Below are 27,230 nucleotides of genomic sequence, written 5' to 3'. Positions count from 1 at the left end.
ACCAAAAATCATACGTTACCTTGGAATTAACTTAACCAGAGATGTAAAGGATCTATATTCTAGAAACTATAAATCACTCCTGAAGGACATTGAAGAAGACACAAAAAGATGGAAAAATATTCCATGCTCATGGATCGGAAGAATTAACATAGTTAAAATGTCCATGCTACCCAGAGCGATCTACACTTTCAATGCTATCCCGATCAAAATACCAATGACATTTTTCAAAGAACTGGAACAAATAGTCCTTAAATTTGTATGGAACCAGAAAAGACCCCGAATCTCCAAGGAACTGTTGAAAAGGAAAAACAAAGCCGGGGGCATCACAATGCCGGATTTCGAGCTGTACTACAAAGCTGTGATCACAAAGACAGCATGGTACTGGCACAAAAATAGACACATAGACCAATGGAACAGAATAGAGAACCCAGAAATGGACCCTCGGCTCTTTGGGCAACTAATCTTCGATAAAACAGGAAAAAACATCTGGTGGGAAAAAGACAGTCTCTTCAATAAATGGTGCTGGGAAAATTGGACTGCTACAGGCAAAAGAATGAAACTTGACCACTCTCTCACACCATATACAAAGATAAACTCCAAATGGATGAAAGACCTCGATGTGAGACAGGAATCCACCAAAATCCTAGAGGAGAACATAGGCAGCAACCTCTACAACATCGGCCAAAGCAACTTTTTCATGACACATCTCCAAAGGCAAGAGAAACAAAAGATAAAATGCACTTGTGGGACTTTATCAAGATAAAAAGCTTCTGCATAGCCAAGGAAACAGTCAAAAAAACTAAGAGGCAGCCCACAGAATGGGAGAAAATATTTGCAAATGATACTACAGATAAAAGACTGGTATCCAAGATCTAAAAAGAACTTCTCAAACTCAATACGCGAGAAACAAATAAACAAATCATAAAATGGGCAGAAGATATGAACAGACACTTTTCCAATGATGACATACAAATGGCTAACAGACACATGAAAAAATGTTCAAAATCATTAGCCATCAGGGAAATTCAAATCAAAACCACACTAAGATACCACCTTACGCCAGTTAGAATGGCAAAAATTGACAAGGCAAGAAACAACAATTGTTGGAGAGGATGTGGAGAAAGGGGATCCCTCCTACATTGTTGGTGGGAATGCAAGTTGGCCACTTGCATTTCCAGCCACTCTGGAAAACAGTGTGGAGGTCCCTTAAAAAGTTAAGAATTGAGATACCCTATGACCCAGCCATTGCACTACTGGGTATTTACCCCAAAGATACAGACGTAGTGAAGAGAAGGGCCATATGCACCCCAATGTTCATAGCAGCATTGTCCACAATAGCTAAATCGTGGAAGGAACTGAGATGCCCTTCAACAGATGACTGGATTAAGAAGTTGTGGTCCATATATACAATGGAATATTACTCAGCTATCGAACGATTTCTCAACATTTGCTGCAACATGGACGGCCCTGGAGGAGATAATGCTAAGTGAAATAAGTCAAGCAGAGAAAGAAAATTATCATATGGTTTCTCTCATCTATGGAACATAAGAACTAGGAAGATCGGTAGGGGAAGAAAGGGATAAAGAAAGGGGGGATAATCAGAAGGGGGAATGAAGCATGAGAGACTATGGACTCTGAGAAACAAACTGAGGGCTTCAGAGGGGAGGAAGGTGGGGGAATGGGATAGGCTGGTGATTGGTATTAAGGAGGGCACGTATTGCATGGTGCTCTGGGTGTTATATGCAACTAATGAATCATTGAACTTTACATCAAAAACCAGGGATGTACTGTATGGTGACTAACATAATAAAAAAAACATTAAAAAAAATAAAATAAAAAGACATACAAATGGCCAACAGACATATGAATACATGCTCTATATTGCTAATCATCACAATAATGGAAACCAAAACCACAGTAAGATATAGCCTTACACTTACCAGAAGGCTTGAATCAAAAACACTAGAAATAACTAGTGCTGGTTTGGATGTGCACTGTTGGTGGGAATGTAAATTGGTGCAGCCACTACAGAAAACAGTATGGAAGCTTCTAAAAAAAAAATTAAAAATATAAATACCCTATAGTCCTATAATTTTCCTACTGGGTATTTACTCAAAGAAAAATGAAAATACTAATTCAAAAAGATATATGCACCCCTATGTTTATTGCAACATTATACACAATAGCCAAGATATGGAAGCAAACCAAGTGTCCATCAATAGATGAATGAATAATGTCTCTTTCTCTCTGTCTCACACACACACACACACACACACACACACACACACACACACACACACTGAAGTACTACTGAGTCATAAAAATGAATGAGATCTTGCCATTTGCTAGAGCATGGATGGACCTTGAGGGTATCATGCTATGTGAAGTCAGAGAAAGCCAAACATCTTATGATTTTCCTTATAGATGGAATCTAAAACACACATACACACACACACACACACACACACACACACACACACATCAGAAGGAGATACATAAATAATATAGTGATGGTTGCCAGGGAGGAGAGGGGATGGGGGTACCGGTAAAATGGATGAAGATGAGACGGAGATACAGGCTTCCAGTTACGGAATAAATAAAGCATGGGGATGAAAGGCACAGTATAGGGAATAGAGACAGTGGTACCATAACACCATCGTACGGTGATAGATGGTAGCTACACTTGTGGTGAGCATAACAGTATATAGAATTGTCAAATCATCATGTTGTACAATTGAAACTAATGTAGTACGATGTGTCAACTATATTTCAATAAAGAATTTTTTAAAAGGTAGGCATTGTATAGCAAACTCAATATTTTTATTTTTTTCTATGAACAGAAGAACTAATGAGGGTGTTGGTGTAAAGGGAGGCAGATGGTTGCCCTTTAATGACCAGACATGACTTGGAATGAACAGAAAGTGTCAAGAACTGGAACTGAAAGGCCAGTCAGATGACGCCTTGGCTGAGGTACTGAGCATCAGCACTAAGGCAGAAACTAAGTTTGGGAAGAGTGGGGTGATTACGTGTTTTTTGAGCCCAGTGCTCAGTATTTTACATCGACTGTACCCTGAAAAGTCACTTTTCTTAGCCTAAATCCCTTTCCTTAAAGATCAGAAGTTACAGTTGGTCTCAAAAGACAGCTTTGTTCCTCGCTATACAATTAAACTTGGATTTCTTTTCTGAGCTGTGGCCATCTGCACACCTTATGTTATTGGGACGGAAGACTGGTACATGCTATTTCTTCCCAAGAATGACATCAGAAACATGGATTCACCCTCTGCAGGACAGTGCTTCTGCCCCTGCCCATGAGATAGAAGTCAAGAACTGAAGAGGAAAGAGACATGAGGCATAATCAACTTTATCCTCCATGAAGAAGTTATTTCACAAATAATGAGGCAGAACCTCTCCAATTTTAATAATAATGGAGTGCATATCATTGAGATTACTGAATCAAATTAATGAGTTAGCTACTGATAAGAATGAAACAACAAGATAATAAATGCAAGGGTATTTTTTTGCCCCCAGATGCCATTTAAACACATGATTTGAGAAGAAGAATCAAGTTTTGATTCCTAACCAGCTATCTCCTTTCCTTTAAATAGAGAATATAGTACATAGGGCTCCTTAGAGGTGTACAGCTGAAATTATTCCTCCTTGAAGCAGAAAATGCAAGGGCAATAATAATAATGCATATGGTTAAATGGAGGGAACTCATATGACAGTCCACAAAAAAAAAAAAAAAAAAAAAAAAAAAAAGGCTCAAGTTGACTTCCTCTTTGCCAAGGAAGAGGCTCTGCAGATATAGGCAGAAGGGCAGCAGCACAAGCTCAGCCTCCCGTGTTCTATTTCCAATGCATGCCCTCTTCTGTTTCTCTCGTCATTAATTACCGTGCTCCTCCCTTTGCCCTCGCAAAGAGGCACGAAACTACTCATGAGGCTGTGGGAAAAAATGATAACCAGTAGCGTTCTAGACATTTCATTACTCAAATCAGCATAAAGTGATTATACACAATCCCTAGGAAATTGAAGTGGCCTTCTTTTCACTTTTAAAACTGTACTTTGACTAATAGAAAGTCTGTTTTATTTAACATCATCTAACAAGACCCCCGCATATCTATCTCTCTTCCTTGACCACAGTTATATATAATCTGGAGCATTATAAAACGTCCTTTTGATCTAAACTAGCAACTTGACTAGATTCATTATTCACTTTAAACTAATGAGATTATTTGTTCAAGTGATGTTATTAATGGATTGCATAATATCCATCAGATAAAATACTAATACAATGTTGAAAGCAAGCAAATTAAGTCATCACAGGCCTAGAAAAAAGCAATGACTGAGGCTGCCAGGATAGTCTGATTCGTGGTAAGTTCAGACTTAAATAATGGCTCAGGCTGTTTTTTCCTACTATTATTTTTTGTGTGTGAAATAAATCTGTGAAGCCAACAAAGACTAACCAAATGTATGAATTTGAACTTCTAATGAATACAATGACATTTAAAAGTCTCAAAGGTCACCCTCATAACACTAAAGTAATTCCGCTGAAGTCAAAAACAATTTAAAAATATTTAGAGAAAGGGCCCAGCAATGTCATTAGTATATATTGGCCAGAGGCAAAGGATAAGGGGGGTGAAGCAGAAATATTCTATATTTTATTATAGCCTAAAATCAATTGTAGCCTTCTCTTATTATAAGCATTCAATAATCATTAACACTACTGTCACCCACGAGGTGATATTCTGACATTGCCATATATCTTACATAGTCTTATTAACCAATATCATGTTTAATCATTAAAGCATTTCTGCTCATGTGTATTTGTGTTTGGGGAGGATTACAGTAAAGTGATAGCTTACATCTGTATAGCAACATAATTTACAACTGCATTACCCCTTTGGATTTCAGTACTTTCCTGTGAAGTTGATAAGAAAAGTATTATTTCCCTGTTTTGCAAAATAAACAAAGACAGTAAGAGGCTGGTCCAAAATCACCTGGCATTCAGCTTCAAAATCCAGGGATTTTTTTTTTCCTTGAGCTTTGCTCTCCCTTGATTTGCCCTTTGTGTAGTAGGAAGGGCAGAAACGTCACCTCCCTTTAAGGAGGAGATTAAATTTGCAGTGGCAGAAACAGCAATGAGCCCTGGTAAAGAAAAGGCTCCTGCTAAAATCCTGACTGGTCTCTTGATTTATTAAAAGCAGCGCTTAGAGCAAAAGGGAATAAAAATTATACAATTTTTAATTTGCCTGTCAAAATTATGGAATCAGATTATTGAACCTGATGCTTTATATGCAAAGGTAAAACATGAGTTGAAATTAATGCTAGATCATGACCTATCATTCAGACTATTACATGTATAGATGCACACACACACACACACGTCTCGACACACTTTTTTCCCAAAGGGATACGAACAAATCCTTCCCTTTATCTTCAAAACGGTATTTAAATACATTGCAAAACAGCACAGAACAGAAATGAGTCACTAAACCCCCAGGGGTTAGATTTTGTGACTGACTTCGGATAATTAAAACAATAATAATCACAAAAATGAATCTGTCCTCCTCGACGATCTGCTAATTAGGTCCAGATCGTTTTGACTTACACATGTAAATTTTATAATACCACCACCTTGCTTTGACGTAGCATTTCAATTTTTCAGCAGGCTTTCACAGGCTAACATACACTGTTACACTTCTGGGTTTAATGAGAAAATCATCTTCCTGTCCCTGGGCCTCACCTGGTGAAGTCTGTCATTTCCATCATGATCATACACATCTGCTTGGCCAGCACAATGATATCATTGCCGCTGTCATCCCATTTGGCCACTTCGGCATCCAGCTTGCTTTTCTCTTGGTGGAATATCTCCACCTGCTCAGCTATTTTTGCCTTCTCCTCCTGCGGTAGCTGCGCCATGATGGCCTGTGTGGGTTACAGAAACAGTGTGACTAACGGTGACAAAGTAAATACAGTCAGTAGGTTGACTCTGCCTCAAGCTAATAGCAAAGCCAGACCCTGGCAAGGTTTACAGGCTGCCCACCATTCCAGAAAGTACGTTTTCTCCATTCCTAGGAAGGCAAAAGCGCAGCCTGGTAAAGTCCCCTAAATCCCTGTCCCTATTCCTATACACAGAAAATAGAGAGATCCAAAAGGTACGTGCACACTGACAGTAACAGAACTTCTGTGTCGCTTTGATGACATATGTTTGTTCAAAAGAATCTATTCTTGACAATTTTTATATTTGGTCTCAGGAAACTTTTACCAGATGAAAGAATGCACCTCTTTCAACACTGAAATCTGTTCAGAGAAGGAAAAAAATAAAAAATAAAAAAGGCTTTCTGTCTCTGGGAAGGAGAGGAATTTTAAATAATATCTGAGCATCCAAGTGGGGTGGGGTGGGGAGACTTTCCATGAGTACTAATGAAGGAATCCATGGTTAGACAACAAACAATCCCGTGACCCAGGGCATTTCAGGGATGGCATACCTATTCTCAGCCCTCTTCCACCTCCTCTGTGGAAATCCTGAGATAACCATAGCTCCCCGCAGAGCCTAGAAGTACGTAGAAGAAGTTGTGGTGGGATAAAATGTAGGCTTAGGAAGCAAATGTTGACTTTCAACAGTTGCCAGGTAAGGGAATGTAGAAAAGCAAGAACTACAGCTGATTCTTGTCATTCATGGACTCTTTATTTACAAATTCTCCTACTCTCTAAAATTTATTGGCAACCCTAACATCGATACTGGTGGTGCTTTTGGTCATTCACAGACAGGCACAGAGTTGCAGAAAAACAGAGTCACCGGACAAGCCTGTTCCCAGATGTGGTTGAACAACGAATTCCCTGCCTTCTTGTTTCAGCACTAAACAAGTGTCCTTTCTGTGGTCTGTTTGGTGCCACATTTCCCACATCTTTGTGCTCTTTATTGGTAATTTTGCTGTTTAACCTAGCCCCCAACCAAAGGGCTCAAGCGCTGCCTAGTGTCCCTAAGCAGAGAGGCTGTGATGGGCCTTATGGAAAAACATACATGCATAAGCTTCATGCAGGCAGGAGCTATAGTGCTCTTGGCCATGAGTTCAACAATAATGAATCAAAACTATAAAATAAAGTATCTGTAAAGAAATATTCATTAAGCAAGATTATTTATTGATTGGTTGAAACAAAATGTTGAGACTAGCAGCTCTCAGGAACCTAACCCTCTATTTCCTCTGGAAGCAATGACTCCACAGTTGCTAATTAAGTGTTCATGGTGACTTTACAGAATGTAAGTACCACAAATAAAGACAATCAATTGTATTTGTTAAACACCAGGTATGTAGCAAGCCCTGAATGCCATGTTTGGCGTCACATCATTGCATCGACTTAGAACCATGTGCAACCTGATTCAGAGAGAGGAGCATGTGGATAAATATGACAGCACTAGTAGCCCTCTGGTTCTGGGATATGTGTACTCACCAAAGAGAGCATGATTTGGGGAACTTACAGCTTTTGCAAAGGACAAGTAAAGTGACTCATACAAGAAAACTCTGCTTTCTTAATTAGAAAGCTCCTCCCAATGTAAATGAATTGTTGGAAGGAAAGGTAGTTGATTTCCTTTTTTTTGTTTTGTTTTGTTTTTTTTTTTTAAATTCAAGTTAGTTAACATATAGTTTTGGGGTAGAATTTAGTGATTCATCAGTTGCATATTACACCCAGTGCTCATTACATCAAGTGCCCTCCTTAATGCCCATCACCCAATTACTCCATCCCCCTACCCAAGATAGTTGATTTCTAATAAAAATATCAATGGACATAAGCTCGAAAAAACTGGGCTCAATGGGCTCTGTCACTGACTTAGGGTAAGACCTACTTGCTACTGGATCATATTCTTAACTTCTTCAGATGTAAGAATAGTAAGTAACTACCTCTAAGTGTTTTGGTGGACATCAAATGAAATAATGAATGTGTTTTGTCAAAAAAAATGAAAGCATATATGGGATTACTGCTAATATATTATCATTATGTCTGTATTAGTTTTCCTTTCCAGCTACCTCTCTAGCTTATTACCTAGTTGCCCAGGTCTGTGTAGGCCCAGAGTCTATGTGCCAATGCATAAACAGAAGATTGACAGAGTACAGAAATATATACCAGGTAGTGTGCTAAGAGGCTTATGTATATAAAAAACTTAATTAATCACTCTACAAGAGGAATACTATTATAACCCCTATCTTATTAATGATGATACTAAGGCCCAGAGAAATTACATTCTCAATATTACACAACTAATAAGTTGTAGGAATAAGATTCAAACCCAGGTCAGCTAACACCATAATTAACTATCGAGCACAACTAGATCACCATCACAACCGCACAGGTTAGACACTGCACAATGATCCCATCCCAGTGGGGCAAGGGTTGCTGAAATCACAAGCATTGTTCACCAGGCTGAGCAACCCAGAGATGAGGCTTTATCTGCCAGAGTAAGGGGTGTCTTTGATTTGTATGAAGGTGTCCCTGAGCTATTAACTGCACGGATACATCTTACTACTACACAGCCATGTTTACTAACTTCCATGCATGTATGTGTGTGACTTTGTATAACTAGCTCGTGAGTCTCTGTGTATGTGTATGTATATGTATAAGTGTGTGAATGTGTATATACAGAAATTACGATCCATATTTAAAAAGCCAGACTGGTACAAACACTATAGTTTAAGCATTTAAAACACAGTAGAGTGGAAAATATTTTAAAGTATTTTAAAAACTACATCAAAAAAGGTGGTTAATATGTAACCAAAGAGTTGGTTACAAACTCACCTGTACAATATTGTACTAATAACTAGACAGCTATTCCAATGCATTTGAGATAGATTTGGATTTGCAGAAGTTAAATATGGACTTTTTTCCTGAAGCATCCTTGTCTGATAATCTTATGCTATCCTGCATTAATCTGTCCTCCTCACAAAAAGCTGATGATCATGTTTTACTTAGACCTCACAAGTCCTCACCACCATCATTTAAGCCATTCACTAGGTACTTCTCTGTAGAAGAATCTGGGAAACTACCTTGCAGACCTCCAGACTCTACATTCAATACCCAGTCGGAAAGCAATAAGCTTTCATTGTCTCAAAAGAGTTAATTTGTGCATTGAAGGGTGTACACTTATCTTTCAACTAGATCACGTTGAGCTTCAACTGTATAATTTAGGATTTGAGTACTAATTGCCTTGCTCTACTCTCTAATTCCTACTAATGCCCTACTTCTGACTTCTGAGCTTCCTTAGGGTGGAGGCTTCAGCATCCTGCAAAGAATAGAAGCTCAATAAATATCTTTTGATTGACTGTGTAACCATTTTTCCACTCACTGCATCAACACAGTTCAAGAGAATTTACCAGAACTGACAAACATTTTCTAAGGGCACAATTCTGAAGAAAAAAATGGCCCTTTCAAAGCAGATTTGCAAAAGAAGATGTTATTTTGACTCTAGGGGTGCTCGACCCGCGTAATGCACTTAATGGTGTGTGACTTGGGTGCAAGTGTCATTACATTTGTTTCTGCTTATGTAGCTATTGATGAGCCAAAGTCTTTTCCTAAATATTCTTAAAATGCTCCTGACTTTTAAAAATTCATAATTGACCTTATCTGAAACTGGAATTTTTAAAAAAAGGTTATCTATAAACAGTAGATCACAAACTGAGAAATTTGCAAGTTAATCAAATTAAAATTCAACACATGAGTTTTATTAGGTCTTATCAATGTAACTCAGCAGTTTGAAATGTTAACACATTAAAGTCGTTCTAGCTAGAAAAAAAAATAGAGGCTGGCTACATTCACATCAAGTTAAATACAAAATATGTAACATGCAATCATTCCTTCCCTCAAACTAAGCGAACATGAGAAAAGTGATTTTCATGGCCAAGAGGAAAGGGAACAAATCAGCTTTTCTGTTTCTCTGATGATGATCACCTGGGGTGGTCTGAGAGTTTCTGCTGCTTCTATGCACAGTAGTCAAGCACAGCTCTACAGATTGTTGATCTGGCTGATCTGGGGCCCCAAGTTGTTGCATCAGAGACTTGAATCCACAAAATTTCCTGCGCCCCACCCCAGGCTCCCAGCCTTTCCTCTGAACAGCCAACCATTCTTGTGTGTGTGTGATTGAAGTTATAAACTCTGCTCATTAAATGAAAGTATAAATCACTGAAACAAGCCAATAATTCCTTAGTCCAGAATCTTTTCTTCAATCTAAATCTCAGGAGCTTTTGATATGATTATTTTTCCAATCTCAAAGAGAAAAATGACATTTGAAGTCTACAGGCTTCCAAACTGACAAGTGTTAGTTCCTTAAACTAGAGCAAGAGTCTAACATTTAGGCTTCAAGTACATGAATGTTTATAAATAATGATTAAAAGGACTCAAACTCACAGTGTCCATTTCTATTCACTTGGTTTTAAAGCAGAATAATAAATGTAAGTAGTTAAAGTGTGGGTATTTTGACTTTTACCAGTCTCAGAACATGAAGTAAATAGGAAACTTGAGGTAATTGTCCCATTAAGCCAAGTAAAAACTACCATGGTTTCCTAAATTGTCCATGCTCTTGCAGGTTAAATTATTTGACCGGCCTTGTAATGAAGAACTACCTTATGCTATAAGCCTCATCATCATCTTCTTTGTCAACTTGACAGTATGTTATACATCTTGTGATACGTTTCACCATGTAGCTCTCCTAACGACATCATGAGGTAGAATGTTGTGCATACACACACACACACACACACAAACACACACACACGGGATAAGGCATGGGGAGGTTAAGAAGGTTGCCCAAAATCATACTGCCTGGCCAAGCCCATATTTAAAATCAGGTCTGTGTGACTCCAAATAACATATTCTATCACCAAGGTTAAGTGTCCAAGAGCTGTTGCTGACCAATTTTAACGACATCAACCTGTGAAGGAACAGTTTATAAAATGTCATGTCTAGGATCATAAGGTCTGATTACTTCTATGTTTTATCAGACCAGGGTATGACCACTCTCTGCCTCTCCCTCTCCCATAAAGCGCTGTAGAGAAGCAGCAGATAGGGACACAGAAAGGAAATAAGCACTCTAATTTCAGAGTTTGGGAGAAATGCTAGAGTGGATACTAAAAGCTTTTGTCCTACTTTAACCTCCTTTTAGATTAATTTACCCTTTTCAGAGAGGAAGAATTTATCTGAATGAGAACACAAAGTGAGTCCATTAACATAAGGGAAGGACTGGCTGCTGCAAAGAGCGACCACCTCTGTCAAAGACAACTTTCGCCTCCTTCACAATTTTGACCAAGTTAACATACTTCTCTGGTCAAAAGTTCGACCATCTGTCATCTCAGCAATTCAATGCACCCTCTTATTTCCAACTTACAGCCATAATTCTAGGTCTCTGATTTGTCATCATATAATTACAGGCTAAAATAGGCTGACTCAATAACTAATGCTGTCTGCTGCAAGTTAATCACACTGACCACATGATGGATCTCAAAGACAAATCAGCAAGTGCTGGATTATAGGGGTACTGTGTTCTTACTATCCTGGACCATGTGCATAATTCATGCTGAAAAATCTTTCAAAAAAGACTATAGTCTTTTCACCTATCGGGTGAAAAAATCATAGATGATATAGCCAGGTTCTACCTGATTTTTGTTCCCACCCATATTAATTGACTTCATATCTATCGTAAGATGCATGGAATGGAAGTACAATGGGACTGCATTCTTCCTGGTAAGAGGTGGGACTGATCATGCCATTCTGACAAGATGGTGATTATAAAGTACGATAAGGATTGTACAATACGTCTTGGTCTTTGAGAAAACAAGTCAACGGATACTGGGCTGTATCAATACCGAGTTGCAGTCAGTCAATCAAATTGACTTTGAAATGATTAATGTTTGGGTGAAGTACTCAAATTTGCCCGTTATCATTGACATAAAAATGCTGGTTTTACTTAATTTTGAAGATGAACTGACTTGATGGATGAATTGATTTAGTGTTATGCCAATACAGGCTCAAAAGCCTCTCAACTTAATGAACTTCTTAGTTTTCAATGGCGGGGGGTGGTGGTAGAGTCTACGAAAGATCTTCCAAGTGGGGGGCTTCATATTCTTTTGTGTACTTTTCTACTGTGACCAATCTGTGATCCAAAATAATTAATCTTCCAAGGGATGACAATTTTCAGTCACCCTTTATTGAGCATTTAATGTATGTCAGGTATTGTGTTCATTATTTTACAAATATTAAGTAATTAAACCTCAAAAGAATCCTATCAAGTAAGTCTATTATTCACATTTTACAGATAATAGGACTGAAGCCCAGAGAAATTAAGCAACATGTAATGGAGCATGGTCCTCACTCCACTCCTGACAATTCAAAACCAAGTCTGTCTGAAATCAAAGCCGGTGCATCTTTAATATTCTGGCTTTTACCCTCACATTTTCCCTATCAACGTCCACCTGTATCTTGTGAATCATTTCATTGTTGCATGAGACTATCAGGACATAAAGCATGAAAGATAAATTAGGTTTTAGCACAAAGATTTTCTTGACCCAACATAAGGCTTAGTCTTTGAGTTCTCTTTATTTTAACCTCTGACTGGCTCTTCCTACTCTTCTTTCACAATTCCTAAACCAGTAGGAGTTTTCTGGGGTTTCCTAGCCACTATTCTAAATTACCATCTCTTTCTCAAATTCATGCTTCCTCTACATTATTTTCTCTTAAGTAAAACTTAATAGAGAATTAGAAAGTAATTCTAATGAGAATATAATAAGACCACAATCTATAATGGGATTGTTTTTACCCTATAAAAACTGAAACTTTAAAGGGAGGAGAATCTCACCTCCTTTTGTAATCCCCAGGGATTTAATCTCCCGACACCTACCTTGATTACCTGCATCTACCCTCAAGGAGATACAGTTAATAGAACTGGTCAGAATCCTCTTTGAAACACTTGTGTTGGCAGAGTGTGTCATGGAGTGTTCTGCTGCTTCCTGCTCCATGCCTTAAGCTGGCATATTTCTAGTATATCTCAATAATTTCTTTTTCTATCATATGGCAGACAGATCTAGGGCTACTGCCCTTGCCATAGTAGGCATTGTGGAGGGGGTGGGGGAGTTCTGCTTCTATTTTGAAGTCCTTGAACCAATTTCAAAGATGTGGTCTTATTCATCAGAGTATGGAATAGTAACTGCCCAGCTATTAACAAAGTAGTACTCTAAGTTTCCACTTGTCATTGCCTCTTGTGTTAACAAGCTTGGTGACTTCAAGCGGCACTATGGTGTCTGTGCCAAAGCAAGATCTGAGCATTCCTGTGCCGTCTAGCTGTTGAACCATCTAGTCATGATCCCAAACCAAACAAAATCCACTATACTCCTAAGCTGTTTGCATTATGTGGCTGCTAAGTTTCAAGTGATGGAGAGAGAATGGAGTTAACAGAAATCATTAGCAGTGGTGGTTATTTCCACTGTATAAAATATGAATTGCTAAGAACAACCACAGATGAAAGCACAGATTTCTGAGCTATAAATCTCTGGGATTCCAAGACCCTGGATCAGAAATCCCCTCAAACCAATCTGGTGTACATAGCCCCAGTGCATGAAACCCAAGTCCTAGATGTCCACTCACCCGCGCACTCTGCCCCGCAATGAGCTGGTCGTCCTCAGTCTGAACACTTGTCCGGCTACGCACATCATAATCTTCCTGCTCAAAGTCAGAATCATCTTCTAGTTCTTCTGGGGTCTAAAGGTATAAAGGAAAAGAGAAGAATCAGCATATTTTAAATTGATAATCTTCAACCCCACCCATACACTTTGTGGCTGCAAAAGCTAAGTAGGTCCCAGGAAAGAGAGCTTGTGGGCAGTTACATGAAGGATGGTATTGGCTGTAATGGAGTCAGAAAAACCAAGCTACTCCAATTTATCTTTTAAAAAAATACACTCTATTACTTCCTCCTGTAGGTATAAAAAGTCTGTTTAGCTCTTGACATGACACGCTAATTTTAAGAAAAATATATTTGTGTGTTTTTCCACCCAAAGAAATCTATTGTAAGATAGAAAATCACCATTAACAACAGAAGTTGTACCTATACTTGGTCCATAATACCCTTTTTGCTCTATTCCCAGTCTTTTCTGGTCTTAATAAGCAAAAAGAATTGATCATCTCCAAGTCAATGTTTAGTCCAGATGAAATATCTGATGTGGTCACCAAACCGTATAGTGTACAGGTTGCGACTACAGGCTCCAGAGTCAGGACTGCCTGAATATGAATCCCTGTGTGACCACTAGCAAAATCCTCTTAGCTCTGGTTTCCTCCCCTGTGAACTGGTGTTCATAAAAGTTCCTCTATGATTTTTGTGAAGAAGTAACGTACTTTGTGTCAAGTGTCTGGCAAATAATCGGCATTTAAGAAATGTTTGCCATCATCATTACTTAGGATTTTGAAATCAACTCAGTCAAACACTTTTAAAGAGTGAAGCTACCAATCACTACACAACCACCAAGGATTAAATAGCTCTTCATACATAGTATCAATTTAGCTAAAACCAGCACAGTGAAATAAAGATCATTCTCTTTTTAGAGATAAGAAAACCAAGGTTCTGAGAAACAGCATGCCCAGTGTCTCTAAACTAGTTAATGACAGAATTAGAATTTAGATCCAAATACCCAAACGTGTATATCTTTTTCACATTATAAGTCAGGTAAGAACTGGAGCTACGGAACGGCTTTCAAGTGAGTAGTTACATGAAGATCCTGTCCCTTCTGTGTCAGAGAAAATATGTGAATTAGTCCATAAACCCAGAAATAAAAGTACTCCCTATCTTTAATGACTATAGTAGGTAACACACATTAAGTGCTTCTCATGTGCCAATCACAGTTTTCTCAAGGACTTTACAAATACTAATTCATACAGTTTTCTTCACAGTTCTATGATGTAGACACCATTTTCTCCACTTAACAGATAAGAAAACAGGCACGAGAGGGTACACCTTGCTCAAAGCCTTCCAAATCACACAGCATGTACTGCAGACTATCATCCTCTGTTAATTCTAAGAAGATGAATCAGAGTTGGTGAGGATGGTGCATGAAGGGGAGGCCATGCACTAGTGTGACCTTCTCAGATCAATGGTCATTAGACTGAAAGCTGACAGTCACCCACAAACTGCCCCTTGATACAAGGAGCACCACCTCCCAGGGCTCTGTATTTCAAAAAAGCAAGAAGACGACCACAGCAATACTGATGATGCAGTTGCCCATTCCCCATTCCCCATCCAAAAGGGCACACATTTATTCTCCTGGTTCCTTTGGCTACCTCCATGTAATTAATCAGGTGTGGTTATTGATGAAGCCTTGAGATTGGTCAGACAGGCATAAAATGGGGTCTTCATGCCAATATCACATTACGCATAGTAATTTCCAAGTTTTGGCATATCCTTCTTGTTTCCCTTCTCTCTCTCCATCAACCTTATTAATATTCGCTCAGTCATCTACAGATGTTCAATTTTCTTTCACAGAATTATTAAAAGAAAGAGGGAAGAAAGAGGTTTTGTTCCCATACTTTATTAACTAAAGCAGGGGTGGGGTGGGCAGAACCTGGTTCAAATAACTGCTTGTATTTTCATTGTGGACAGAGACAATAATCTCTGCTCATTTTTCACTCTTCTGGAATGTACTGCCGAACAATTACAGCAAGTTGGTAAATTCTGCTGACAGATGAGATGACAAGATTGCAAGCGCTTTTCATCATTAGTTTTTGAAAAGAAGAAAGAAAAGTAAAATGAAAAACCTCACTCAATAGAAAAAAGGAAAATATGACAGTGCCTATAGTACTGTGTCCAAACATTTCAATGATCTGTGGGTTGAGCAGATGAGTCAATGACAGACACAACCCGGTAACATAAGGTTAATGATGATGAGCTTTCATTCAAGTGACTAGGGCTCAGAAACCAAAACAAAGTTTAAAAATGAAAAAAATAAATAAATAACCTGGATGTGGACCCGGGGAATCTGAGTGTTTTTGGCCTAACGCTGTCATTCATAAAATGTGTGTCTTTAGTAAGTCGCTTACAGTTTTTCTGCTTCTCTCTCACCTCACTCATAAAATGGAGATAATTCCTATTTGCCCTGTCTGAGGATTCTAGGATAAAATATATATGGAAATGCTTTGTAAATGATAAAAGTGAACTCAATAGTAAGTAATATATACCTCATAACAACTGCAATAATCATAATAATAGAAATAATTTTTACCAACCACATTGGGCCAGCATTCAGCTAAAGGATTTAATCCTTGTAACAACCTAATGAAATGAATATAATGCCTAGGGTGCCTGGGTGGCCCAGCCAGTTAAGTGTCCAACTCTTGATTTCAGCTCAGGTTATGATCTCGGGGTTGTGGGATCAAGCCCCACGTCAGGCTCCACGCTGGGCACAGAGCCTGCTTAACATTCTCTCTCTCCCTCTCCCTTTGCCCCTCCCCCCCAAAAAATTTAATGCCCATTTTACAGTTGTATAAACAGGCTCAGAGTTGTTAAGTCAGTTTTCCAGGGTGTTACACCTAGCAAGCTGAGGGAGTTTCCAGAGCCTATGCCTTCAACCATCACAAGCAACACCAGGCAAATGGATGAGCTTAAAATATTTTCTTGTGCCTTAATCATTCAGCAAACCCATCCAAGCCACCCATATAAATAGTTCTGTGCATGTGCAGTTTGCTAATTGCATGTAAATGTGTCTACTTCTCATGCTGTTATTTTTTGAATTATTCATTTTAACAAGTAGCAGTGTTATGTTTTGGTTGGTCAAGTCAAGGACCTCCATACATTAAAGGAGGCATGGAAAAATACTGAAGGTCCGCAAATGGGCCCAGAGATAATAAGACCTGTATCATTAGGTAATGTTTATAGAGTAAAAAAGAATCACCAAAATGTATAATTCACTGGATTGGAAGCTGGAAACTGAGGGTCAAGCCTCAATTCTGCCTTTCTGTGCTCCCAGGGAAGGCCTTTTTACAACCATCAAAAACCACTTTGGGTCTATTCTTGGTTCCCTGGGTCTATTATCTAACTGTTAGGTTGCAAAAGTAGGTTTTATTTGTAAAATGGCACAATTAAAGTATTTGGCTTCTAAAAATCTCCCCCTGTATGAGATTAACTTGTGCCTATTACAGAGGCCCAAGAACATCATGTGCTTGTCCAGGGTCACACCACACATCAGTGACAGAACAGGAACAATCTCCCTCCTCTGGCTCCCAGTCAAATGCTCAGTCTTCTCTACAACAGTTTCTGGAAGGAAGCAAAATGAGAAAAGACTGAAAGATTTAGAGTTGTTTCACTAGGACACCTGAAAAATATATTAATGACCATTTAAAAGAAAGGCTCAAACGTATATGACAGTTTCATTGGGAACAGAAAGATGAGGACATGGAGAGGCAACAGGAGAGTTTGGGTGATGCAAGAAGAAGGATTTCCCAAACAGGAAGCTATACCACTGCAATTACATTTTCCTAAAGTCAACGTAGAAGAAAATCCCCTCACAGTCAGGACCGATTGGCCACTGGCATGTCTATCCTGGATTATTCTGGAAGCCTCCTGATTGATCTCCTTACTTCTGTTTTTCTCCCCATACATTCTACTCTCTCCAGCAGAGCCAGGGTAACGGTCCCTGTACAAGCTAAGTCAGCTTAGAACACAGCAATGGCTGCCATCTCATTCAATGAGATCCTTAGACTGCACCTGCCATTCCCTCTGCCTGGAACACATTTTTCCTCATATTTTTATGGCTTCTTTCCTCCTCCTTCTCCAAGTCTGTTCTCAAATACCATCTAATCAATGACCATCCTTCATGAAACTCATACCCACCTTATGGTCTATCCCCTTATACTGCCTCGATTTTCTCCATGGCACAATAACTGGCATGTTCTATCTCCTTGTGTATTATATTTTCTGTCTCCCACCACAGGAATATAAATTTCTTGAAGATAGGATGCTATATTTTGTTTATCCTTCCATTCAGGGCCCTCCAACTGTGTGGGGAATCTAGTAAGCATTCAACAAATACTTAATAAATGAATGACTAAGACTAAATTACTGAATTTTTCTGAAAAATCATATGAAGTTATTTCTAATTACTTGAGTTACAGGAAAACAAAACTAGGAACCCTGTAGGACCTTGTTAATTAACTGGATAATAGCAATCTATAAGAGGAAAATCAGTTTTGTCACAAAAGTCTTTTCAACTCTTCATTTTCCAGCCCTGATGAGTAACTGCAATCCCTGCAGTTTTAATAATATTATTAATGTATTTAACAAATTATATTTCGTTAATTGATCGTAATAAGAAATTTCATCTCAGCAGGATAAGAAAAGAAAAATACTTCTTGGGAACCTACCAAATGCCAGGTCTAGGCTAGTACTTTATAGCTAAGGCAGTATCTGTCCTCACTTGCAGATACGGAAACTGAAGCACGGAGATAAAAACAAGCATGCCAATGGCCAAAACACCCTTAAGCCATAGGTTCCCAAACGCTATTGCTTCAAATGCACCTCAGCAATTATTTCAAGGTGCCTCTTAGCTAAAAACAAAACAAAACAAAAACAAACAAAACATCCACAAACCTAAAAGTTGTGTTGATTAAGCAGTTAGATCACAAAAATGGATAAAGTTGATTAAACTTAACAACCAAGTGCCTGGTGCCTGTTGCACATTGCATGACTTCTCAGATCTTGGAATACAACCAAACATCCATTGAGCTTTCTTTTTATCAACCACCAAAAACCCAGCTTCACAACTATAGGATGTTATTAAAAGAATACACCAACCTAATATTTAAAGCGTGGCTGCTTTCAGCTATTATTTCACATAATATCTGAGAGACATCTGTGTGTTTCCCTTGAAATTTTAAAACATCTTGCAATGCTCCAAGGAATCTTTCAGGCACAGTTTGGGATTTATGAAGTTAAACTTTAGACTTTTATCAGGCCTTAACTCTTTCCACGACCTGCTTTCAAAAGTATCATGTGAAACTAAATTAATGCGTTCCAATTATATTATAAAAGAATATAGATATCATAGATTGTCTTCAAGGTTATTCTTATGAGAAGCAACTATTGTTTTTTTTTATGTTTTTTTTGAATATAAATATCCTAACACCAAGACATTACCTCCTTCTACCCTACCCAGTTTTCTTAATTTCCAATATTAAATGTCTAACTTTGTGTCCTAAATGTACACTTGGCCCTCATTATTTGCAGATACCTTATTTGCAGATACCCATGCCCAAAAGCTTCTAATACCCAAATCAATGCTTGTGTAGTTTTTTGCAGACATGTACAATGTGGCAAAAAATTTGAGTCACCTAACCTGTGTGTTTCCTCCTAAGGTCAAACAGCACAATGTTCTTCCCTTTTGTTTCAGCTCTTATACTGTATGTAAGTAAAATTCTGCATTCATTCAGTGCCACGTATTTTGCCTTTTTGTGCCCTTTTTTGGTGATTTCTCTGTTTGCAATGGCTTCCGATACAGTGCTGAAGTATTGTTTAGTGGTCCTAAGTGTAAGAAAGTTGTGATGTGCCTTATAGAGAAAAGGCATGTGATAGATGAGCTTCCTTCAGGAATGAGTTATAGTGAGGTTGGTTGTGAGTTCGATGTTAATGAGTCAACAATATATACTAAATAAAGTGTCTTTAAACAAAAACATGCATAAAACATAGTTATATATTGATCAGTGGATGAAAATGTAACCAGAGGCTCGCAGGAACCTAAGGATGTTCCCCTGGGAACAGTGTTTCAGTACTCTCTAACTCAATGTTCACAGCAACTTGAGAGGCTATAACTACTGCAAATAATGAGATTCAACGGTATGGTGGTGTGCCAAATTTGTCTGTTTATTTTTTAAATTACCATGCTGGTGTAATTAGAAAATTCCTTCATAGCTGATAGATTACCAAGGACAAGTCTCACCAAGAAGCAAACAAAAAACAGTCTCATGGCAGAGGGGCAGAGTAGACCTGGTCCAAGGGAGAAGTGGGGTTCTGAAAGGTGAGGATAGGATACAGGAAAGATAATTTTGTCTACTTCAGAGGGTTGCCTGGAGCTGCCCTAAAATGCCTGGATACCAACAGCACATTAAATATGTATTGATCACTGGGAGGCAAGGTGGTGGAAAACTTAACCCTTCAGGGTCTGTTCTGCATTTATTTTTTTGGGGAAAAAGATATCTTATTTTTACAAAGTATAATCAACACTTTGGAGGGAAGGAGGCATGGCCAGGTTTGCTGGGAAAGAAACAGCTCTACTTGTCTGTCTTTCTTTTGAACTTAGCGCAGTGGATTTTTTTTTAAGTAGACTTAATCATTATACTCAAAAAGCAAACCAAGAAATTAAGTACAAAATGAAGCCATGTGGGTGCTGAATGGAGAAGGATTTTAAAAATAACAATTTGTACATACTGTACATTTCTTTCTTAAGTTTTAAGTGGTGTGAAATCCATCTGATCAAATCATTTGAAATGTCGAGATGTAGGAATGACACTTCATGCAACAAGGATATGGCATTTTATCTAAAATTATGTTTTTTTACAGCTCATGAATGAATAAAGGAATGATGGCTATAAACTTCCTCAGCCTCCCAGATGAATGGTTGTCACAAAAATGTGAAGGCTAACAAAGCAGAAAAATGGCAAAAGAGGGAATACGTCTTGAGGATGATAGTGGGATTTAGTGTCAAATGCTTTGAAAACATAATTCTCATGGTCTATTACCTTATTTCACAAGTTAGTATGTAATGGAAAAAAAATGATCTAATTTGTTACAGGTTTAAAAGCCTGACTCTTTCTTTTCCTTCTCCTCCAATTCTCATCCCTTTACTGTCACCTTCCTTATCTCCCCATGTATCTGTTTACACCACCACACACACACATACACTATTAACCACTGTGCCAGACAATGCACCACAGTGAAGGGAAAATAAAAACACAGCCTTTGCTTTCCAAAATTTCAGTCTAAAGAAGGTAATAGACACAAAAGGGAATAATGTAATAAATACTATCATAAGTAGAAACAGTTACACATAGTTAAAGGAGAGGGTCAATATTTTTGATGGAGAAAATCTGAAGGTTTCAGCCAAGTCTTGCAAGGTGGCCAGAGTTTGACAGATCTAAAATGGGCAAGTTAGAAGAACAGGAAATACATCTGATAGCCTCCAAATTCCAAATATCACCTCCACATTTTAAGTATAATGAGAATCGTCTGATATTACTTATGCAATGATCTGAACACTGTGAATTGATCATGAAATTATGATGAAAGACAGACATATTTAACGAGAAAACAATCAAGCTCAATTTAAAGACAAGAAAATTCGAAGATGCTTTTTGCGCTCCCAAGTGAAGGAGTTTAGTAATGTTTCAGGGGAAGCATGGATACCAACAAAGAGGGAAGAGAGACTCTTCCTGGTCATACTCTACTCCACCTGCTCAGATCACCATGGAAGCATCATGTTGCACTCTGGATACCACAGTCGAAGAGGATCACTCATGAATTTAATGACCTCAAAGATACCAAGATTCGGGGGAGAATTAATGCCATAGATGAAATACTCAAAGGACTACATATATATTGTCCAGAGAGAATAAAATATGACAGATATTATTTGGTTATTATTGTTTTGCTGTATTTGAGGGTATATTGGTTTAGATGTTCCATGGTCACCCTGAGAGGAAGTTTTTCAGAATGCAGTCAGCAGATATTTCGTGGTTTTACTGAGCAGCCTCGGAGACAACTGTGGAGGATGAAGGTGGGGATGCACTCCAGTGCTATCTCATCCAATATGGTAGACATAAGCTACAATGAACTATTGGGAACTTTAAAAGTAGCTAATGCCACATTTCAAAAATGCCAACATTTTGAATACATCTAAGTTAAATGTATTATTAAAAATAGTTTCACCTGTTTTTTTTCCAATGTGTCTACTATAAAATTTGAAATTACGATTGTGGCTCACATTATATTGCTATCAGACAACATGTTCTCATGTTCTTATAATTGTCACTGCAAAAGCCCTATCTCTGCTTCAGTCGTAATAGACACAAACGTATTTGTGTCATCAATTATTCCTTTGAATATTTAAGTTTACTTTAAAAAAGAGTTCTATGGGTAATAAAATTATTTGAAAACCATGCCAAACTGGTAAGAAAAGAAAAAAAAATCTCATCTTACAAAGAAATATTATGTAGCAGTTAAATGGAACCGGGGAAGCTATGTGTCTTAATATAAATAAATGAAGGTATGTTGTGGGTGAACAAATCAAGTTGCAAATGATACTTATGTTGAGTTTTAAAACCTACTGCATTATACGTTTTTCTAGCATATGTCTCTATATAATCACTTGGACAATCATTTGGAAGGCTCACAGCTGACAACAGAAGACTGAGGATGGGAAGATAGTAGGGTGAGTGATGGAAAGAGGTTTGCTGCAAAGTTATACAGCCTTATTTATAAGATTGTAATTATTTGTTATAAAGATAATGTAACTATGTATCAGATCATTATTATCGTTATTATTATTATTAGTAGTAGTAATAGTAGCAGTAGTAGTAGTAATGCTACTAAGCTGGGTACTCTTCCTTTCCTTCCATCTCATGGCTTTCTGATCCTGATGGGAAAATAATGTTAGCCAGAAGAGCACATGGATAATAGCAGGGGCACCCGGAAGTTAGTATCAAATTGAGACAACAATTCATGCAAGAAATAGGCAGAGCATCACTCTTCAGGTTATTCAGTGTGAATCTAGGCTTGTTGGGATCACTTGTCCCTTTTGTATGAATAAACAGTTCCCCTTATCTGACTAAATGATGAGCCAAACAGTGTAACAAGCTAACTAATTAAAAGAACAAAAGTAAATTATTTGGGGTCCGTTCCAGAAGCTCTGATCAGCTCCAAACTAGAGAGGCCTTACATACCCTGATCATCAGCACAGCTTTTCTGATGTCTCGAACACCATCATACACCAGGCGAGAGGCATCAATGAACTCATTCTCTTCGAATGGTTGAGGGACGTTGGCACTCAGGGCTTCAATAGCAACCTCTACTTGCTCGGCAAAGCGTGGCATCACTGCATTAAACAAAGTGAGAAACAATGGATTAGGCGACCTTTCTTTCATGCTCCCTGTTCCAGCCCTTGGGGAAGGCGGCATGCTGCACGTATTCCAACAGCTCAGTGGAGCTGTGTGCCTACCTGTCCAGTTTGGGGTGGATCTTCAGTGGTCTTTGTACCATTTACTTTCAGCAGAGGAAGTAAACCATTACTCCATGAATGGTGGTGGTATGCAACGGCAAGTTTTTGAAACCTGCTCAGGATTGTGTGGTATAGTGCATATGCATACGTATTTTGTGTTATTCTAACCTGAGTTGAATTTCATTTCTGCTATTACTAGCTATGAAAACCTTAGCCAAGTTTTCTTAACTCCTTTTAAAGCTGCTTCTTTGTCTATAAAATAAAAGATCCACACACCGCTCCTGTTCGTGCTCTCACTCTCTCAAACAAAAATCTTTAAAAAGAAAAAGTCATTAAAAAAAGATCCTATCATAAGTTTCAATGAAATAATGCATACACATTTATTGGATGGTATTTGGCCCACAAAAAGCCTTGGTAAATATTTAACTAATATCACATGCTAAAGTCATACGTAATGAGTAATAGATCTTAACCTCTATGACTTCATAGTAACTTGTGAATGAAGTGATCCAAAGTATTCCACTTCTGTTGAGACAGGACTTGAGATTGGAGGTAGGGGGATGGCAATGGAGAGAGGCTCATAGAAGGACCTTACAAGAAGGGAGAGGGAATCCCAGGGTGCTCCAGCACAAAGCCTAGGGTTAGAGACCAGTAGGCTCAAAGCTGAATTCAGTTTTGTTTCATTTTACCAAGACCACTTTGATGTGAAAGAAGATACACATATAAATTCCTAAAATGTTAGTACCTCTTTCTTAAAACATAAAGACACCTACATACATAGAGGAGGTTTGTGGAAAGTAAATTCAGGGGAATGTCTGGAACACTTCCACTGGCTACTTAAAAAATGCTGATTCACTGATTCTTGAAAATTATAATTCAATTTTTTCAGGTTTTATCTTGTAACAATCAATTCATATGGCAAATGCAAGCCAAAAGCACAATTCATTTTATTTACAAGGACAATAAAATAGAAACATCATTCATCTATTTTCCATTTCTGAACTTTCATGCCTGATTCATCTTTATACTCATTTTCATCCTCTGTGGATACTTAAACATCCATTTTAATCCCTAGTGTGAGAAACTCTGCTAAATTACTTTACCGTCTAGGGTCAAAGTATTCAAGATAAAACCTTCCTAGAAAAATGTATTTCTACTAGGAAAAGTCCAACATTAAAAAGTATATTAAAAAAGAGAGAGAGAGAGAGAGAGAGAGAAGAGGGTTACGGGAAAACAGAGTAGCCATTCTTTCAATAGAAATGATCAAAACCAAAGCATGCATGGGGTGAATTCCCTTCTGTGAGTGAATTACTAGGATTGGTTCTCTATACCATTTGAATTTTTCATTTGTGCCTTTGAAATACTTTTACATAAAAGGAATTTGGTGGACATTGAATTGTACTGCTGCAAAAATCAAACAAAAATATACTTCTAAAAACCACCACATTAAACTAAGGCCATTCCTGCTATTCATTTGTGTTGGCAATAAACTGTTTTGCACGACTAAATAATCTAGATCATTGAAACTGACCTCCCTAGGCATGAAAATATTGCTACATGTATTTGTCATTTTCCATGAGTATCTTTCTTAAATGAAATTACAAATTCCCTTCCCTTCCTAAACTGAAAATTCTGAATATTAATTTCATTCTATTTGATGTCTAAGCTGCCATCATGACCATCAACAATATTACAAATTTGTATGGTACCATCAGTAGCAGTTAGCGGTCTGAAGTTTTGTCCCTATTGTTTCATTGAAAATTAGTAGTCCTACATGTACATAAAATAACTATTCCTACAAATGAAAGGTGAAAAACAGAAAAATAGACCAAGGATTAGAACAGGTAATTTACAAAATGCTAAATCCCATATTATTGATAAATACATGATGCTTTACTTCACTAATAATTGGAAAACTTACAGTGTAAACAATGAGAGATCATTTCATACCTCTTGGAATGGGCAAACAAACTAAAGCTTAATAACACCCATCTTACTGAGCATGTGGAAAAAAGGGAACCCTTCTACTGTATATGGGAGTCGAATTGGCACACATCACTCTGGAGAACACTTTGACAAAATCTAATAAAATGAAGCCTTCCAGTTCTGACCAGTGAGCTGAGAGATTGTTTTTAGGGCATGGCCAAATATTGACCTCTAAAGAGGTACTGTTAGGAGGGCTGAGTACACTGGAGTCATAGGAACATCTTTTTGTCTCTAGGGTTATAGCTGTTGCTTATTAGGTTGAATATCCCAATGTTAATAAGAAGAGTTATATTAAACCTAGGAATAAAAGTAAGAGCTTTAAGGCATCCCTTCCATCAGGTGCTATTCCAGGGCTGTTGAGTCCACTAAGTGGGACGTTGGGGAAACAGGGAGCTGTTCACTCCAGGTTCATAGGCAGTACATCAGGACGGAACAAAATGGACTTCGGGATAGAAGTCAGGAGACAGACAATACAGTCAAGTGAGTAAGTCCTAAGGTCAAAGTGTTGACTGGGAAAAGCAAACTGAAAAGAGATATCATTTGTGAGAAATTTAAAAAATTCACAAACGAGTACTGTGCATAATTTAAACATATATACATTTTATTACACATGTTTTGAAAGGATGTATACCACCTTAAGTATAATGGTTGTCTTTGAGGGGGAAAGAGGGGCACGGGATGAGGCAGAGGTCTTAAGGAGGCTTCAAGTATATCTTAATTCTTAAGAAAATAATAATGTGAATCAGATATTGCAAAATGTTAATATTTGTTACACCTCAGAGTAGAAGCAGGGTCTCAGTTATATTACTCTCTATTCCTTCTTTACTTTAAATCTTCTCATGATTCAAATATTTAAAAGATCAACACATTATCCTCATGGCTGTACTTTTTACAGAATAAGGCTCTGAAAAAATAAAGTTGTAGCTTTTGGACCAGAATATAAAAGAAACCACTTTGATCAACAGTATTATGTGAGGAAGTCACTCAGAAATTATGACTGTGATCAAATGTCTAATATTCGACCTTAATTAATAACTTCCCACTGCAGAGTTGAGTTAGGTAGGGATGCCCAGGGGGAGCTCAGCCAGTTGAGCATCCCACTCTTGATTTCGGCTCAGGTCATGATCTCAGGGTTGTGAGATCGAGTCCCCCTTCAGGCTCCACGCTCAGTGGGGAGTCTGCTTGGGATTCTCTCTCCTCCTCTTCCCCCTCCCCTCACCACCTATCTCTCTCTCTCTCTCTCTCTCTCTCTCAAATCAAACAATCAATGACTCTTTAAAAAAAAAAAAGTTGTTAGTTAGTACCCACCCACTGGACCCTGGCTCTTGGGCACACACCTCTATTTTCATAAAGACCTTTGATGGAATATAAAAGGGTGATCAGTTTTGTTGTGTGGCTTTGTTCTGTTTGTGCAAGATTGCCCTGAAGGAGAGCTGAGGAAGAGGAGAACGCAGAAGGTGACATGTTATCTTTGTCCACCAGCTTCCAGGTCTGATTCTGTGGCCAAGGGAGAGAGAAGAAGGCGAAAACCTAAAAAGGGACCACTTTCACAAGGGGTACTTGGGTCCTAAAAATGCCTACGGCTCTGAAACCCCAAGTTTGGAGAAAGGCATTCTGTTTGCTCCAACATGGAGTACAGAATCTTTCTGGGGAGACTGAGGGGGTGACATGTTGATATGAACAACACTGTTGTGGATGTGGCATTGTCAGGAGAGGCAGAAAAAACAAAGTTATTTAATAAAAAGTTTGGAACAGAACATAACATCAACCTTCTAAAGGGGAAAAATGGTGGGAGAGGAGGTACAGAATCCTCAGTACAAATGGGGGCTCAGAGTTCAATTTATCCTTAATATTCCAATATTCCTCAACTTGATAAAACCCACAACTTGAACTAATTCAATTTTATTTACTTTAACTGAGAAGACATTCATTTCTGTTACCTTAAGTCAGTGTTTCTCTGGGTCTGACCCTTAAGAACATCCTTCTCCATGCTCTGCTCCTAAGCACATTCAATAC

At 38.1% G+C, this 27,230-nt stretch overlaps 1 protein-coding gene across 1 annotated transcript in view; it reads right to left on the bottom strand.

The window, feature by feature from the left end:
* Positions 1-27,230, bottom strand: part of CTNNA2 (catenin alpha 2) — a 1,091,309-nt gene that overhangs the window by 70,358 nt on the left and 993,721 nt on the right. Inside the window, exons 13-15 of the mRNA XM_087863625.1 lie at positions 22,954-23,105; positions 13,627-13,740; positions 5,744-5,925 (exon numbers count right to left, since the gene is read on the bottom strand). Coding sequence (XP_087719751.1) covers positions 5,744-5,925; positions 13,627-13,740; positions 22,954-23,105 — 448 coding nt within the window. The remainder of the gene's footprint in view (positions 1-5,743; positions 5,926-13,626; positions 13,741-22,953; positions 23,106-27,230) is intronic.

The sequence above is a fragment of the Ursus americanus genome, chromosome 7, assembly GCF_024610735.1.
Source record: "Ursus americanus isolate L20-20 chromosome 7, mUrsAme1.1.p, whole genome shotgun sequence".
NCBI classification, from domain to species: Eukaryota; Metazoa; Chordata; class Mammalia; order Carnivora; family Ursidae; genus Ursus; species Ursus americanus.
This window is presented reverse-complemented; position numbering and strand designations above follow the sequence as displayed.